The sequence below is a fragment of the Penicillium solitum genome (assembly GCF_028829755.1).
Source record: "Penicillium solitum strain IBT 25940 chromosome Unknown utg000004l_segment0_segment0, whole genome shotgun sequence".
In the NCBI taxonomy this organism is placed as follows: Eukaryota; Fungi; Ascomycota; class Eurotiomycetes; order Eurotiales; family Aspergillaceae; genus Penicillium; species Penicillium solitum.
In genome coordinates, this window is record NW_027072124.1 from 3,483,169 (window position 1) to 3,498,651 (window position 15,483).

The window sequence follows — 15,483 nt, forward strand, 5'->3', positions numbered from 1 at the left end:
CAGGGGAAATAGGGAGCGGGTATGCGCAAAAACTAGGGTTATATACACTACTTTGGATGTGAGGTGTCTAGGATGTTGAAAAGGCACGAAAGCTAACTAGAGTATTCGACGCAGTGGCGGATTGCATGAGCAGAGTCCGCTGACTAGATATACAAAAGGATGACAATGAGAAATATGTTGTAACTAAGCAACTTAATCAACCCTATCGTCCCACTTTACACCATCTACCTAGACCTCGCCCTCACCCGCATCGAGTCCCTCAAACTAGAATTGAAAACTAGTCTTCCGCACGACCCAGTAAAACCCAGGCCTTACACCTGAAACCAGCATATCTTTACATAGAGAGTATAGCGTTTCGATATAGAAACTATAATAGAGGAAAATAACGGTAAATCATTTAAATATTTATACTATAATTTATATAGACTAGGTCGAACTAGGCCTAGGTTATAAGCTTTCGACCTAGACCTAGACTGGGTTGGGTTCTGGGTGGTGCGGAAGTCTAATCTAGCGGCCTTGTGGGAGAAGATTCCGACTTATATATAGATCATCCGTTATTAGATCTTACTGTAAGATTTACTTCTACAAATTTATTGAATGATATCTATGTACTACGGTGAAAAGCCCCGAGATGGCCGACCCGTCGGGCCTTTAAGCCCCGATGTCCGACTGTCAGATTGGGGGCTGAGAGTCAATACGATGATATATAAGTTTGGCGATGTGCCAAACAAAAAGCCTATACAGTTTTGTTCACCCAAAGGCATACATTAACCGTCCTTGTTTCTGATCTTACCTTCTCCATTTTTTATTGTACAAATCCCATGTCTCATCCTATCTTGATTATCGGTGCTGGGCTTGGTGGCCTTTGCTTGGCCCAGGGACTGAAAAAACGAAACATTCCTTTCAAACTCTTTGAACAGGACAAAAGGCATGATTTTCGGACTCAGGGGTATAGATTGAGGGTGAGCAGTGAAGGTATCTACGCCCTCCGGGATACCCTGTCACCCGAGCTATATGCTCTGTTCGAGAACACCTGCGCGGAGACGATCATGGGAGGCGTGAGACTTAAACCCGATGGTACACCACTAGGCGGCACTGGCCCTCCTAGGCCACTTGGGTCGGCTACTTTTCTTGAGCCTCAGACTGTCGATCGGAACACGTTCCGTGAGGTTCTGCTGACGGGTTTGGATGAGCACGTGTTTTTCGGAAAGAGCTTCGACCATTACACCGTGGACGATGGAAACACCATTGCATTCTTTGCAGATGGTTCGAAGGAAACTGGAACTCTCCTTGTTGGTGCAGATGGAGTTCGATCTAGGGTCCGCAAGCAGTATGTACCAGATTTAATGGGTATTGATACCGGCATGCGCATCATCTTTGGAAAGACACCTTTCAGCCCCGAATTTCTGGCTCGGTTTCCCGAAACATTCCACCATGGAATGTCGCTTGTTTCAAACCCAGACGACGAGTCTCGGACCTCCTTGCTATTTGAACCCATCCGTTTCCCACACGCAGAGAAAGTCTCGAAACCTCAGCTTCCCGACCCATACGTGTATTGGGTGCTTGTCACTCATTACTCGAATATCCCGTCGCCAAATGGCACACTGTGGCCATTAAGCCCAGAGAAGTCGGCTGAACTTGCTCGGCATGTTACCAAGTCGTGGCATCCTGACTTGCAGGTGATTTTCGAGATGCAAGACGAGGCTCAAACGTCAACCCGGTGGATGATTTCTGCCTCACCAGAGTTGCCTTCCTGGGAGCCCTCCCCCCATGTGACTTTACTCGGCGACGCGATTCATCCTATGCCCCCAACTGGAGCAATGGGGGCCAACACTGCCTTGCGTGACGCTGCAGATCTGGCTCGTAGGCTTGAGGTTGCAGTAAATTCGGAAACCCTTGGTCGACATGTCATCGAGGAGTATGAATCAGAGCTACGTGATTCAGCCAGAACGGCAATCGCATGGAGCTGGCAAGGTGGCATGAAAGGCTTCAGGCTTAAACCAGCCGTGGAATGTGAGAAGATCCTCTTATGATCTCGCTTTAGCTAGTATTGAACAACTCTCACCTCTCTGAATTCCCAGCTATTCCTTCTTGAAAGTTTATAAATCTTTAGTATCGCCAGGAAGGCAGCTACCTAAAAATAGTTAATATTATACTAGAACGAGTTTCAAGTCATATAGAGAAAACCAAGCACTCAAAGGGCTCATTGTAAACCAAACCACACTCATAGAATCCACCGAGGTAGAGCTGCTGGAAGTCAAACTCGACTAGAGAGTGCTAAAGTCCGCTACTAGTGAATTTGCCGGCTTAAATTATTATATATTCTACCTAATGGTTTAACACCGACAAAAGGCAGAGGCGAAAACAAGAAACCCGGCTTAGCCTGGAGGTAGCGCCGAATTAAAGGCGGCCAAGCAAGGAAAGCTTGCAAAGCCAGCCAAATCAGTTGGGCATACCCCAACGAGGCGCGTTAATGATGATTCCGGTGAGACAACCGGAGATGATACCGGCGCAGGGAAGCGTGATGATCCAACCCATGTAGATCCAGGCGACCATTCGCCAGTTGATCGTTCGCCAAGTGCCGTTGCAAAGTCCAACACCGACGGTAGCACCAGTAATACACTGGGTAGTGGAGACGGGGAGCTCTGCAAGTGTGATATGTTAGCAAGTGGTCTTGTAATAATTTGGGAATACATAAAAGGCGACGTACTCAGCCTGGTGGCAATAATGACCGCAATAGCGGCACCGAGCTCCATGGCGAATCCACGAGAGGGAGAGTGCAGGGTAAGACGGTTACCCAGGTTGCGCATGATGTGATAACCGTATGTCCAGATACCGATGGAAATAGAGGCACCACCAAAGACACTGGAGGATGTGGGTTAGCGCGGGAGCGTCCTTGAATTGGAGGAGTGAAGCTTACAGGATCCAGATGGGGACCTCGGTCTTAGCGCCTTCAAGGGCACCAGTTCTCCATATAGCATAGATGGTTGCGTAGGGGCCGACAGCGCTGGGGATAGTTAGTGCATGAGTCGACAGTAGGTAGATGAAGTGGAAGAACTAACTTGGCAACATCGTTCGCACCGTGGGTGAAAGAAGCAGTACAGGCTGTCAGAATCTGGAGGAAAGAAAACATGTACTCTGCTTCGTTATCATAGTGTTCAGCATGGGCATGGGTTTTCTCGAGATCGCCAGCGAGTCTGCTCTCCCCCTTCTGGTCGCTAACAATGTCTTGCTCGACACCATTGAGCAAGGCCTTCTTCAGCATCCAGAACAGGACTGGACGGCTGTACCATGCTCCCTCGGGACGAGGACCACAAACGTTGATGACATCAGGATCCACGGCTCTCGTCTCGTTATCCGAGTTGGCAGTGACCTGGTGCTCTGCCTTAAGATCAGGGGACTCGGGCTCACTGTTGCTGTTGCTGCGGCTTTGTTCGACATCAGTGGAACGCTCGGCTTGCAGTTCCTCGAGGGTCTTGTGGCCGCGATAGTAGTTACGGACGGTCTCAACATTGGCAGGACGGGGAGGGACTTCACCCCGGCGGAGGATAAGAGGGCCGTAGATCAGATCCCAAGGCTTGAGTTGCCAGTCACCCCTGATGACCCTGCGGTAGATCCAGGGGCAAAGGAAAACGGCAGAGATAAGAGCCATCCCAACGGCAACACCAATAACAGTTCCAGCTATCTCAGGCCCCTCGAGGTCAATCCTGCTGCTGCCACCCTTCCAGACAATAAGCACTGTATTTTATTAGTAGCTGATACAAAGGGATCGGGGTATTGAGGGAACATACTAGTAAGGAGACCGGTAGTCAAGAAGAAGTAGAATGGAATGGTGTACAACGCCTTCAGGGCGGGATCATTCCGTAGTAGGATACCATACTTAGTGATCAAAAATATAAGCGCACCAGCAACACCAGATAGGAGAGGTGCAATAACCCAGGCAAGGAACACCTGCACAACACCAGAGTTAATATCACCTCCCCACCAGATAATATCATCAGAACCGATAAGCGCGATACCCATTCCAAGAATACCACCGAGAATGGAGTGGGTTGTCGAAACAGGAAGACCAATCTTGGTACAGATGGTAAGGTATACAGAGGAGGCAACCACAGCGCAGCACATTCCAAGCATGAGGAGGGGGGCGTTGTCTTTGAAGGCATCGATCTCGACGATCTTAGTACGGATAGTATCGGAAACACTGTTCCCTACACCAACACTGAAAATACAGGTGAGTACGAGGCTAAGAAATGGAAGCAGGTTATAAACTTACGCTCCAGCAAACTCCATGATAGATCCGAGGATCATGGCCTGCCAGTGCTTGAGCGAACGCGACGAAACAGACGTCGACCAGGAGTTGGCGCAATCATTGGCACCGATGTTCCAGGCATCGAGGAACGCGAATATTGTGCCAATAGCAAAGATATAATCATACTGCTCAAGAACCATCTTGACGGTTGGCAGAAAGCAGCAACGGGCTGGCTTGTCCTTTCTGGAAGGGTTCTAGAAGGGTTCTGGAGGGCTGCCGGGATAAAGAGGAAATTCGCAGGATTATTGTCTTTATATGTGCCAGCCCCAATACGGGCCAGGACATGACAGCCCTTGCGCTATAGATGCAGTGGTACAACGATCCAGCATGCCAAGACGCCCAGGCCCGCCGCGTCGCCAAGAAACTCTCCGCCGTCTGTGCACTCGCCAAGATGGGCCTCCGCCGACGAATCCTGAGATCGCATAGGAGAACGTGTCCACCCTATATAGAAAGCTTCAGGTTACCTGCCCACACCCACGCTAAATGTCGGGCTAATTTCTCGAGATGTCGCAGAAACACGAGGTCTTATTCGCGAATGACCTTCTTCCGACTGGCACGCATGTATCATCCTCTTGGGGCAGAAACGTGAAGGCCTCGATTGGACCCCAGCTGCTATAGCCATAATCTGCCCTGGCCCTTGGCAAGATAAATGAGGTCAAGCCAGTACGCCGTGTAGGCACCTTACACAAGTCTTACAACCTGGTGTTCACCACATCGTGCTTAAATTCAACTTTCTTATTGGCTGTTTTGATTAAATTATTGACATTGAGCCCCGATTCTGATTCTGACATCCGGCGCACCTCTGGACATCCCCATCTGGTGTCGCGTGGCCACCGTGACCCAGCTCTCTTAGTTCCTCGACCTGTTTCTGGAGGTGTTGGATATACTCCACCGCTGTCTCGAGCAGTTCTGCCTGGCCAAGCAAGTTTCGAGTGAGCACATTTATCTACCAGGCTAGGGGATTGGTTATATCAGTTGCCTCCATACCTTGGTACCACCCATTCCCTCATTTCCCGTGCCTCCTATTCTCATTGTCCGCTCTATTTGGCCCAGCGCTGCTTTCATCCGATCTCGTTGACACTTCTGGGCGTCAGCGTGCTGCCTCCTCCGATTCTCCGTTGAATTTGGATTTGTCATGATGAGGAGCGAGCCGCCTGCTCCAGTGAACTTCCGTTAGCCCATCCATCTCCCCTGAGTATAATATTGATATCACACGCGCACTCAGAGAGAGAGTCAACTACCTTTCGGTCGGATCTCGACCAACTGTCGCTTTCTGTTTAGGGGATAAGACAATCTCATTTTCCCCATGTCCGCTCGAGTGGGTTGCGCATTCTCATGCACGTGCGCCATTGTTAATATGTAGTTTAAGCGCTAAATTTGCCTTCTTGATAACTTGATGGTTTTTCAACAGCTCCAGGCCATCGGGCCCGCTGGGTGGGTATATATATTGGCCACGCAAATGACTCGGACATTAGCCCATGCATGTATGCATGCTGTGCGCCGCATGGAGACCCAGAACAAAGAGAAGGTTATTCAATGTCTTATTAATATCCTTGGCTACAGACTGCACGCACGGACTCCAATATTAATTCTCCCGAGGTTGCGCTTCCTCCTGAAGACGTGCTACAATCCCTCCTGAAGGCCCCCTGTCAACGAGATTGGCCTCGCTCCTAGCGGGAAACCTGGCCTCACTTCGGTCGGCCGCTTGAGCGAGAAAATATAACCCATGAGACCAGGATGCCAATTGACTATCATCAAAGTTCTGTTAGTGTACCTCGCATATCCATTGTGGAGCACTGTTCTTCCACGTGGGGACGAGCGAGGTGGGACTCTTGATAATCACTGCCTAATTTCGTATCACATTGATAAACAGCCATAGATGGATTGATTAATTGTGAATAGACCCTGTATCCCATCCTCGCATCGTTATACTCGAAACGATTAACTTTATTAGGAAGAGATCGGGAAGTGTCTCGCTCCCACTTTGATAAAGCAATTTTAGGAAATTTAACGTCATTCCAAGCTACTTAGCTAATAGGAGTTCGGAACAAGTAATCCTGTTAAGTTGCATCGAATATGTCTATAATGTGCATGAAAATGTTATATTAATTGTTTATCTTTTCATAGATAACCAAATCAACACTCTATATAATATAGTACAGTGTAAAGACAGTGTGGGAAGATAACATGCGGGAATCCTTAACGGTATAGTGGTTCAACCAGTACAAGCGCTTAGTACAGAGGCGTCTTGTAGGCATCGAAGTCATAGGTGAAAGTGTCAATCGAAGCCTGGTCATACTCGCAGGTCAAGGTCTTTCCGTTATCCTTCCAGTAGGGACGAAGAGGCCAGGCACATACCTGCTCATTGGCACCCTTGTTATCACCTTGGAGAACTGTAGCGTTCAAAGTATGAGGTACAATACCCTGCTCCACCCAGCGAGTCATAACATGCAAGTTGGTCTGCGGGAAGGGTCCGTTGGGCTGAGCACTGTTGCTGGCACAGTGAGCAGCTCCGGGTACCAGGAAGAGACGGTACCACTCTTTAAGCTCGTCGTTACTAGAGTTGTATGACTTGCCAGGATACATGGTCTGACGAACGGACTCATAGTAGTGGACGGAAGAACCGGTGGGGATCGAACTATCCTGCTCGCCATGGAAGTGAATAATCTTACCACCGTTCTCGTGGAATGTTGTCAAGTCTGGAAGAGTAGCCTGGAGGGAGTCCATGTAACGAGTCATTCCTTCCTTCATCCATCCGACGAGAGTATCGTACGTCACGCCATCCAAGGTGGAGATGTTGTCTTCGTCCTTCAAGTCCAGGAAACGGGAAACCCATTCACCGCCGGAACTGGCAATGCTCTGTAATATTCCAAATATCAGTAAAGTTTCGGCACAACGATTATCGAAAAGGGTTGAGGCCATACCAGTTCCCACTCGCCAGTGGTTGAGTTGTAGGCTGTTTGAGCGTCATTGAAATCAGCACCCATCTGGTAAGAGATGTATCCACGACGGCCCTTCGAATCAAACAGTCCATCGACAATCTTCTGGGCCACAGCCACACCTTCGGCACTCACAGTGCCATTCTGGGCGGGTTCGGTTGAGGGAGATTGACGCTTGCCAAATCCGAGGCCAAGGCCGCCGCCGGTGGACGCAGCGCAGTAGTAGGACTGGCCGATGATAGAACTCATGTTAAATTGCAGCTGGCAGAGGTCAGAGCGCGACACCACGCCGTCATTACGACCGTCAAGAGGATCACAGGCCGAAATGGTCTCGTTCATAATTTTCTCAAGCTCGCATGGCGGGGGATAGTAATCCAAAGTCTTCTCCACAATGTTCGAGTAGAGGTGGTTAGCCTGCTGCTGGCCATAGCGAATGGCCGGGGCACCAATGATCAAGCCGTCGTACTCCTCACCAGCGCGCTGGCCCTGAGACCATCCCTCACGGCCTCCCTCAGAGCAACCCTGGTAATAAGAGTAGACCTTGGTGCTGTCGGATACGTCATAAAAGTTCCGGGTGACCTGCTTGCCGATAACGGTCATCTCCTTGATAGCCTGGTAGCCAAAATTGTACACGATCGGCCAGTTTATTGTGCCATTGCTGAGCAGGAAAACACTATCAAAGTTGGTATCCATGCTGCCAAATCCTCCGTCGGTGAAGCCAGAGGCAGCACCATACATCACACCACCGGGCGCAGACATCGAGCCGGACTGGATAGCATAGGCACCACCTCCAGTAGCAAGGAAGCGGTTCTGGAAGTTATCGGGTGAGGGCAGGTAATAGCCGACGATCACTGTCTGATCCAATCCGCTGTGGGTATAGGAGAAAGTGACATTGCAGAAGTCGATCGTCGCGTCGGGGAAGAAAGTGCCGTCGGAGTGGGAGGAGTTGTAGACAGCATTGGCAGTTACTGAAGCATGGTCAAAGGTGACGCCGAGAATGTAGTCGTTCTCGGGCAGCGAGTCGCGGATGCGAGAAACTGTGCATGCGCTACCCAGGGAAGTGGCATAGGTCACGCTGGACAATGCAAGAAATGATAAGAATTTATTCATCCTCCTTTAGGTCCCGAGAAATGTGCGAAGTGCAACTGGGAGAATGAAACTTATTGATATTTTTACGCCGGCTGTGGTCGTCGAGACCTTATATATTAGTATCATTGCGAGTCTGATTAATCTCAGACCAAATTGTACTTTTGCGTACGACTACTATTCACCGAATTCCTCAAGGATCATTGATGGTGACGCGTCTAAAGATAAACTAGTTGGATCCAGGGAATTATCTTTAACCGTTTTGCGGAACTGAAGAAAAGATATTAAACTTCCAAGGTCGGCAATAGATCGACACCAGAGCCGCGATATGCTTTATCTCCTTCGGTAGGCAAGGGCGATACATCCGGATTCGGTATAAATGCCCGCTTAGGACCGACCTCGGGAGGCGCTTAGGACCGAAGCTTGGCATTTGAATTACAAACAAGGCTGCTACATATTGTACCAGATATACGGAGTAGTAGTGCCACTCTTAGGACCTGAGACACTTGAAGCCACGTGATTTATCCACGCCAATGGCGACGCGTTAAACCGTAACAGGGCTGAGCATATTATCAGCGTCTAGAATACCGTCATCACTCTTCGGTGAGACAGACAGTTTGAAACGAAACGAGCCACTTAGTGCAGTAGCAACAAGATTCTTCCGCAAGGCATTCGGCCCATAAGGATTGGAGATGCACATGGCTAACCTTCAACTGATAGTCTACAGCGGATAAACTTAGAGCGATGATCTACAGTCATTGTTCCCACTAAAGGATGAATGCAGGAGATCAGTGGATATGGCATATGCAAGATGCTGACATGTGGAGAAATATTATAACAAAGGGTATAAAATGGTGGATCTAATCAATCATCAAATCTTATGCATGGAAAAGTCTTTTTCCGCATTCTAAGTCGATTTCACCCCTATATTCTAGCTACACCAATATGGGGGAAATATCTATAAAACAGACTTCTAAAAAGACTTCTAGAAAGACTACCAAAAAAAAAGATGTCTTAATGTCGAATAAGCGGCCGATTATTCTTATAATCACACATCAGTTGCAGGTCAAAAAAAAAAGAATTCAAATATTATTTTCTAAGATCTAGTTTGTCAGCTGTCATAGGATATATTTTCCTTTATGTCTGTATTTTTACTACCATATAATATGGATATACTAGAACTCATTCCACCTTTGTGACACAGTATAGGGACGCAGCGGTGATGCAATGAACATGCTAAGAATAATAAACAAAACTAACTAGATACAGAAAGTAGTTATACGAAACACGTCCACTGAGCAAGATTATCCATGGATAGTACTAAATGGAAATAAGCAAGGTGACAAACACTAAGAATACAATGAACCGCATGAGTGATTATAGAGAGAGGAAGTAAAGGAGCGGGGTCCTAAAGGGTCAAAGATCGGCGAAGATCGAGTATGTACTTCGCCGGGTACTGGTGGGGCTGAGGCGGACTACGACGGGCCTCCGGGACGATCCTATACATCCTATTTATAGAGCTATAGAGAATCCAAAATTCATACCTATACATTTGTTATTTGATATATACTACTTAACGAGCGTGGACTTCTCATTCCTTTCCTTGTTTGACATTTTGATCATAATAACAATGAAAACGAAGGAGACATAACTCGCCCTTTGACATGAATCTTATCATCGAACCTATGTAGGTACTATACGAAACCACCAATGACAAGGCATCGATTGCGTGATAAACGACAGGGGTTCGTTGGCTTATTTAAAAGGAGGCTCGTCTTACTTTAGCTCTATTCTTTAAAATAAAAGCAAGAGCACAAACATAATACACCACGACATTATGACACCGGAGTGCTCGCTCCAGGCCGACAACAGTTTCGGTCCTGTGATAGCCCGCGGGTGTCGTGATGGCTTTGATTTCACGCTATTGTTCGAGCAAGCCATATTTGGCCTCGTTCCTGCGGTCGCATTTCTCCTCGTGTGTCCTCTTCGATTGCGAATCCTAGTTAAGAGAGATATACGGACTAAGCCTCACATAATGAGATTGGCAAAACTGGTAAGCAGCTCCACATCCCTTCTCTCAGAGACAAACACGAAGTAACGTCGATTTCACCACAGGTAAATGCCTTAGTATTTGCCGCGATTCAACTTGCGCTGCTCATCCTATTACGAAGTACTCTGTGGCATTGAGTGCCATAAATTTGGTAGTGGCAATGGAAGTTTTGATCTTGTCATGGGTGGAAGATGAGCGATCGGTTAGACATTCATCACTCCTCGCTATCTACCTTCTCTTCACGTTACTCTTCGATATCGTACAGACAAGGACTCTGTGGTTATCGTACGGGAATCTCCTGGTTCCTAGTCTCTTTACCGCAAATGTCGCTGTAAAAACAGCAATGGTGCTTTTCGAGAGCTTAGGGAAGCAGAAACACCTCATTGGTTTCTATCAAGATCTTCCACCAGAATCGACAAGCGGAATCGTCAATCGATCATTCATGTGGTGGCTGAACCGTCTGTTTTCTACGGGCTTTCGATCTTTACTTACCACCGAGGATCTCGATTATCTCGACAAGCCCCTAGAGTCCGCAGGAACAGCGCGGCAGGCCTCGAAAGCTTGGGCTCTACGCCATCATCCCGAGCGCCGCTTCGAATTCCCATGGCAAATAGGCCGAGCATTCAAGGGCACCCTTGCTCTGATGGTAATTCCACGCCTATTCTTGATCGGATTTACCTTCTCACAGCCCTTCTTGGTCGCATCTGTTCTCAACTGGCTTGATGACCCACGTAGCGAGAGCAATGCAGGTTATGGCCTCATCGGCGCCACACTTCTAATATATTTGGGGATGGCCCTCTCAAACCTCATATACGACCAGATGTTGTATCGGTTTATGACAATGTTTCGAGGGGCAGCCTCGTCGATGATCTACGAGCATGCCTTGCACATCCCTGGTGGGACCCTAGAGGATCGCTCTGCCACAATTACTCTAATGACTACCGACGTTGATCGGATTATCGACAGTCTAATCACTCTGAATGAATTCTGGGCGCGGACGATTGAAGTGGGTATTGGTATTGTACTACTCGCGCTTCGATTAGGGTGGGTTTGTCTGATGCCATTAGTTATTGTTCTCAGTAAGGATTTCAGTCTCAGTTCACATATGGCCACAATTTGCTAAAATTTGACAACAGTATCTAGTGGAGGAAGCATTTATATCTCGAAGCATATAGGAGGATACCAGAAGATATGGGTTGATGCCATGCAGCAACGCATAGCGATCACCCGTTCAATGCTAGACGGTATCCAAACTGTCAAGGCCACTGGATTAAGTCAAACCTTTATCCAGCTCGTACAGAGGAAAAGAGTTCATGAAACTCATCAAATGGCCAAGTACAGATGGAGTGTGGTCTGGAAGAATATGATCCACAATCTGCCTTGGGCCTTAGCGCCAGCCTTGACCTTCATCGTCTACGCTGCTCAGGGAAACGAACTGAATCCTACCAAGGCGTTCAGCAGTCTGTCCATTATGACTCTTCTAACTAAGCTATTAAGCGCGATTCCTTCCATAGCGGCTGCGACGGGATATTTTGATAGAGTTTAGGCATTTCCTCTGCTGCCAACTGATCCTCAACACACAGCGGAGGGATTCGTTCGCACGAGGGAAACGGAGGTTGATGCATCTCCGCATATCACCGAAATGCAATACATGACTTTCAATGATCTTCAAATACCGGTCATCTCCATGGAACATCTCGACATTCGCCCATCTCCATCGGCAAAAATTGTCTTGAAAGATGTTAATTTTGAAGTCCCTCTCGGGTCCTTGATCATCATCCAAGGACCAGTTGGATCAGGAAAATCGACCCTGCTTCGGGCTATACTTGGCCAGGCAGTTTGCGAGACAGGGTCTGCGAAAGTTACCATTCGACAACCAGCCTTCTGCGCGCAAACGCTGTGGCTCCCAACTGGCACCATCCGCGATGCAATCTGTGGAGGTTTCTCGGCGGATCCAGTCAAGGAGGATGCATTTGATAAAAATTGGTACGCGACTATTCTTCACGCATGTGCTCTCAATTCGGACTTGGATCTGCTTCCAGAGGGAGACGCTACGCGAATTCGACACGGATCTGGCCATGGTCTGAGCGGTGGTCAAATGCATCGCATCGCTCTTGCTCGAGCAGTATATGCTCGCAGGAAGCTTTTGTTGTTAGATGACATATTTAGTGCACTGGACCGGAAAACAAAGACTACTATCATAGCGCGTCTTTTGGGAGTTGATGGATTGCTCCGAACGGCCAATTCGACCATAGTTTTGGTGACACATGAGAGTATGACACCCTCAAATGTTTTCTTTTGTCATATATTACGAGCTAATACATTAGCCGTGGAGCAGCTGCCTTGTGCGCATCAGCTTTATGTTCTTTCAGATGGGCGTCTTCATCGGGAAGAGCCCCGCGAGGGGAATGTATACCAAGAAATGGGACCTGACCCCGTGGAAGCTGAGGAGTTGACAGAATTTCCAGAGCTGGCGACAGAGGATAAAGCCGCCATGATTTCAGACGCGAATGAAATCGACGGTCTCAGGAGGGCAGCAGGGGACTCTGCTGTTTACAAGTATTATTCGCGCTACGTTGGGTGGACGAACGCTATGATTTGTTTCCTTCGTGACAATGAATGTCCTTGCTAGCACATACAGTGGTATGTGAATCCTCACTCATGCTACTCCTGATATCACTGACATCAATTTACCATTAGAAATATGGCTTCAGCGATGGGCTGATCGTGGCGGAGGACAAAAGGCACTCTATGTCACGGTTTACTTCTTCCTAGCCATTTGCAACACCGTCGGAAATGGTGGTTATGTTTGGTGAAGAGTCATCTCCGATGCTAAATCAAAGTTAACTCCTAACAAAATGATAGGGCTATCCTCATTCTGATCTCGCCCTCAACAGCGCGCCGGCTTCATTATGTCGTGCTGAAAATTGTCATGATGTACATTCGGTTCTCCTTTCTTGTGCCTCTGTCAACTGCTGACAAATGAAGGGCAACGCCTCAATATCTAGCCACCGTTGACATCGTGTCAATACTAAACCGATTTAGCCAGGATATGACCCTGGTAGAAAGCGATTTGCCTATTGGTATACTGATCACGGTCTCAAGACCCCTGCCATTACACTCTGCCTCTAGAAAGATTCTCTCGCCACTTTCGCCCGCCCAATTATCGACATTATTGCTGAACAATCCAGATCTCTTTTCGTCAATTGCCAGTGCTGCACTAATTGCGACCGGATCGAAGTACATGGCAATATCAGTGCCTTTCTTGATCATCTCTGTCTATCTCTTGCAGCATTTCTATTTGAAGACATCACGGCAACTTCGACTACTAGACCTAGAAAGCAGAAGTTCCGTTGTACTCCCATCTTCTCGATACTGTTGGGGGTCTTGCTACAATTCAAGCATTCGGCTGGGAAGCAGAGTTCCGAATCGCCAATTCAACATTGTTGGATGCTACCCAGCGCACGTATTATATGCTTAATTGCATTCAGCGCTGGCTTAATTTAGTCTTGGACCTCATCGTCGCTGCTGAAGCAGTCATTGTTATCAGCTTAGAAGTGTCTTTGAGACATACTACGAGTGCCGGATTGCTTGGAGTATCGCTCAATAGCATTTTTGGTATGTCTTTCTTATAGCACTTTACTTTGCTAATACTCCCCCTTCGATGCCATGATTCCTTCAGCTGACTCATCTTCACGAAGCCTTCAATGGTAGCTTTTCATCCCTTATATCTGGTTGGACACAATTGGAGATATCCCTTGGCTCAATCTTACGGGTCGAGGATTTTGAACTCACAGTTCCACGTGAAATTACAACTGATCAAGAAATTCCCATCGACTGGCCAGTTCAGGGAGCTATTGAGATCTCTGGGATGGCTGCACAGTACAAGTATGTATTCTGCAAGATATATGAGCCATCGCGACTTTTGATTCGCATCTCTAACAAACTATGAACAGTTCTGATACAACCGTACTGAGCAATGTCTCTCTGAAATGTTTGCCAGGTCAGAAAGTCGGTATCTACGGACGTACTGGGAGGTAAACATCATCTTCCTGATAGACCTATTTCGTGTTAAGACGACCAGTCATGGCTGACCCTCCACCGCATTATAAATTAGTGGAAAGAGTTCTTTACTGTCAACATTATTGGGGGTGCTCACTGTGACCACCGGCTCAATTATCATCGACGGCATTGACCTCGCCACTCTTCCCCATGATAAATTCCGCGAAAGGCTTGTCACCATTTCCCAACACCATTCATCATGGTCGGTTGTACAGTCAGATTCAATCTAGATCCCACCGAAAGTCTCCCTGACACAGGCATAATCGCGGCTCTCGACCGAGTTGGACTCTGGGGTGGTGTGCTACTCGAGAGGGGCGGGTTAGACGCCGAAATAAACGACACTCTATCGCTATCTCGAGGCGAGCATCAACTGCTCCAACTTGCTCGTGCAATTCTCAAGATACAAGCAACCAGTGCCAAGATCTTGTTGATTGATGAAGACACCAGTAGCGTTGATGTGGAAACCGACGCTCGTGTTCAAGACCTTCTACAACAGGATCCCTTTCGTACATGCACAGTCCTTACAGTTGCACATCGGGTCCACACTCTGTTGACTTGTGATCTAGTTGTCGGTCTAGATCATGGGAAGGTAGTAGAGATGGATGAGCCCATGTTTCTGAGAAATCGGAAAGATAGCATCTTTAGCAACCTTCTCAACGGCGGCAGAAATTAGTTCATAAACATTTACAAATCTCATCCAAAGTTCGTACCTTGTCACTGTCCAAAAAGGGCGATAACAAATCATACAAAAAATGTTAATTGGCCAGGGAAAGCAAAAGCATCGGTACAAAAACATGTCAATTGTGTAGCGGCTAAGTCTACTGCAAAAGCAACAAAAAAGCCAAATATATTCTGCTGGCCAACCAGCTTCCGTTTCACTTCCCCATTCTTTCCAATGAACACGATGAAATTGGTACTATATCGCATTACCTCTGCCTCTGCGCCTTTGAAAGCGCACCAACCATCACAATAACCATCACAATAACCATCACAATAACCATCACAATAACCATCACAATAACCATCACAATAACCAT

General features: G+C 47.6%; 6 protein-coding genes across 6 annotated transcripts; 3 read left to right on the forward strand and 3 right to left on the reverse strand.

Moving 5' to 3' along the window:
• Positions 1–821: 821 nt before the first annotated feature.
• N7455_007327 (FAD-dependent oxidoreductase) lies at positions 822–2,033 on the forward strand (the record flags this gene model as incomplete). The annotated part of the gene is made up of 1 exon (XM_040956145.2): positions 822–2,033. The coding sequence occupies one exon, from the start codon at positions 822–824 to the stop codon at positions 2,031–2,033; it is 1,212 nt and encodes a 403-aa protein (XP_040813455.2).
• Positions 2,034–2,442: 409 nt separating this feature from the next.
• Positions 2,443–4,449, reverse strand: N7455_007328 (inorganic phosphate transporter; the record flags this gene model as incomplete). The annotated part of the gene is made up of 6 exons (XM_040956144.2): positions 2,443–2,645; positions 2,711–2,865; positions 2,921–3,007; positions 3,063–3,738; positions 3,792–4,219; positions 4,274–4,449. 6 exons carry the CDS (start codon positions 4,447–4,449, stop codon positions 2,443–2,445), a joined length of 1,725 nt encoding a protein of 574 aa, XP_040813486.2.
• Positions 4,450–5,060: 611 nt separating this feature from the next.
• On the reverse strand, positions 5,061–5,659 carry N7455_007329 (uncharacterized protein; the record flags this gene model as incomplete). Its single annotated transcript, XM_065605598.1, has 3 exons — positions 5,061–5,222; positions 5,297–5,463; positions 5,551–5,659. The coding sequence occupies 3 exons, from the start codon at positions 5,657–5,659 to the stop codon at positions 5,061–5,063; spliced, it is 438 nt and encodes a 145-aa protein (XP_065461452.1).
• An 882-nt stretch (positions 5,660–6,541) lies between these two features.
• N7455_007330 (uncharacterized protein) lies at positions 6,542–8,358 on the reverse strand (the record flags this gene model as incomplete). The annotated part of the gene is made up of 2 exons (XM_040956002.2): positions 6,542–7,168; positions 7,234–8,358. 2 exons carry the CDS (start codon positions 8,356–8,358, stop codon positions 6,542–6,544), a joined length of 1,752 nt encoding a protein of 583 aa, XP_040813565.2.
• Positions 8,359–10,727: 2,369 nt separating this feature from the next.
• Positions 10,728–13,016, forward strand: N7455_007331 (uncharacterized protein; the record flags this gene model as incomplete). Its single annotated transcript, XM_065605599.1, has 3 exons — positions 10,728–11,463; positions 11,521–11,844; positions 11,968–13,016. 3 exons carry the CDS (start codon positions 10,728–10,730, stop codon positions 13,014–13,016), a joined length of 2,109 nt encoding a protein of 702 aa, XP_065461453.1.
• Positions 13,017–14,645: 1,629 nt separating this feature from the next.
• N7455_007332 (uncharacterized protein) lies at positions 14,646–15,119 on the forward strand (the record flags this gene model as incomplete). The annotated part of the gene is made up of 1 exon (XM_040955974.2): positions 14,646–15,119. One exon carries the CDS (start codon positions 14,646–14,648, stop codon positions 15,117–15,119), a length of 474 nt encoding a protein of 157 aa, XP_040813613.1.
• Positions 15,120–15,483: the final 364 nt, after the last annotated feature.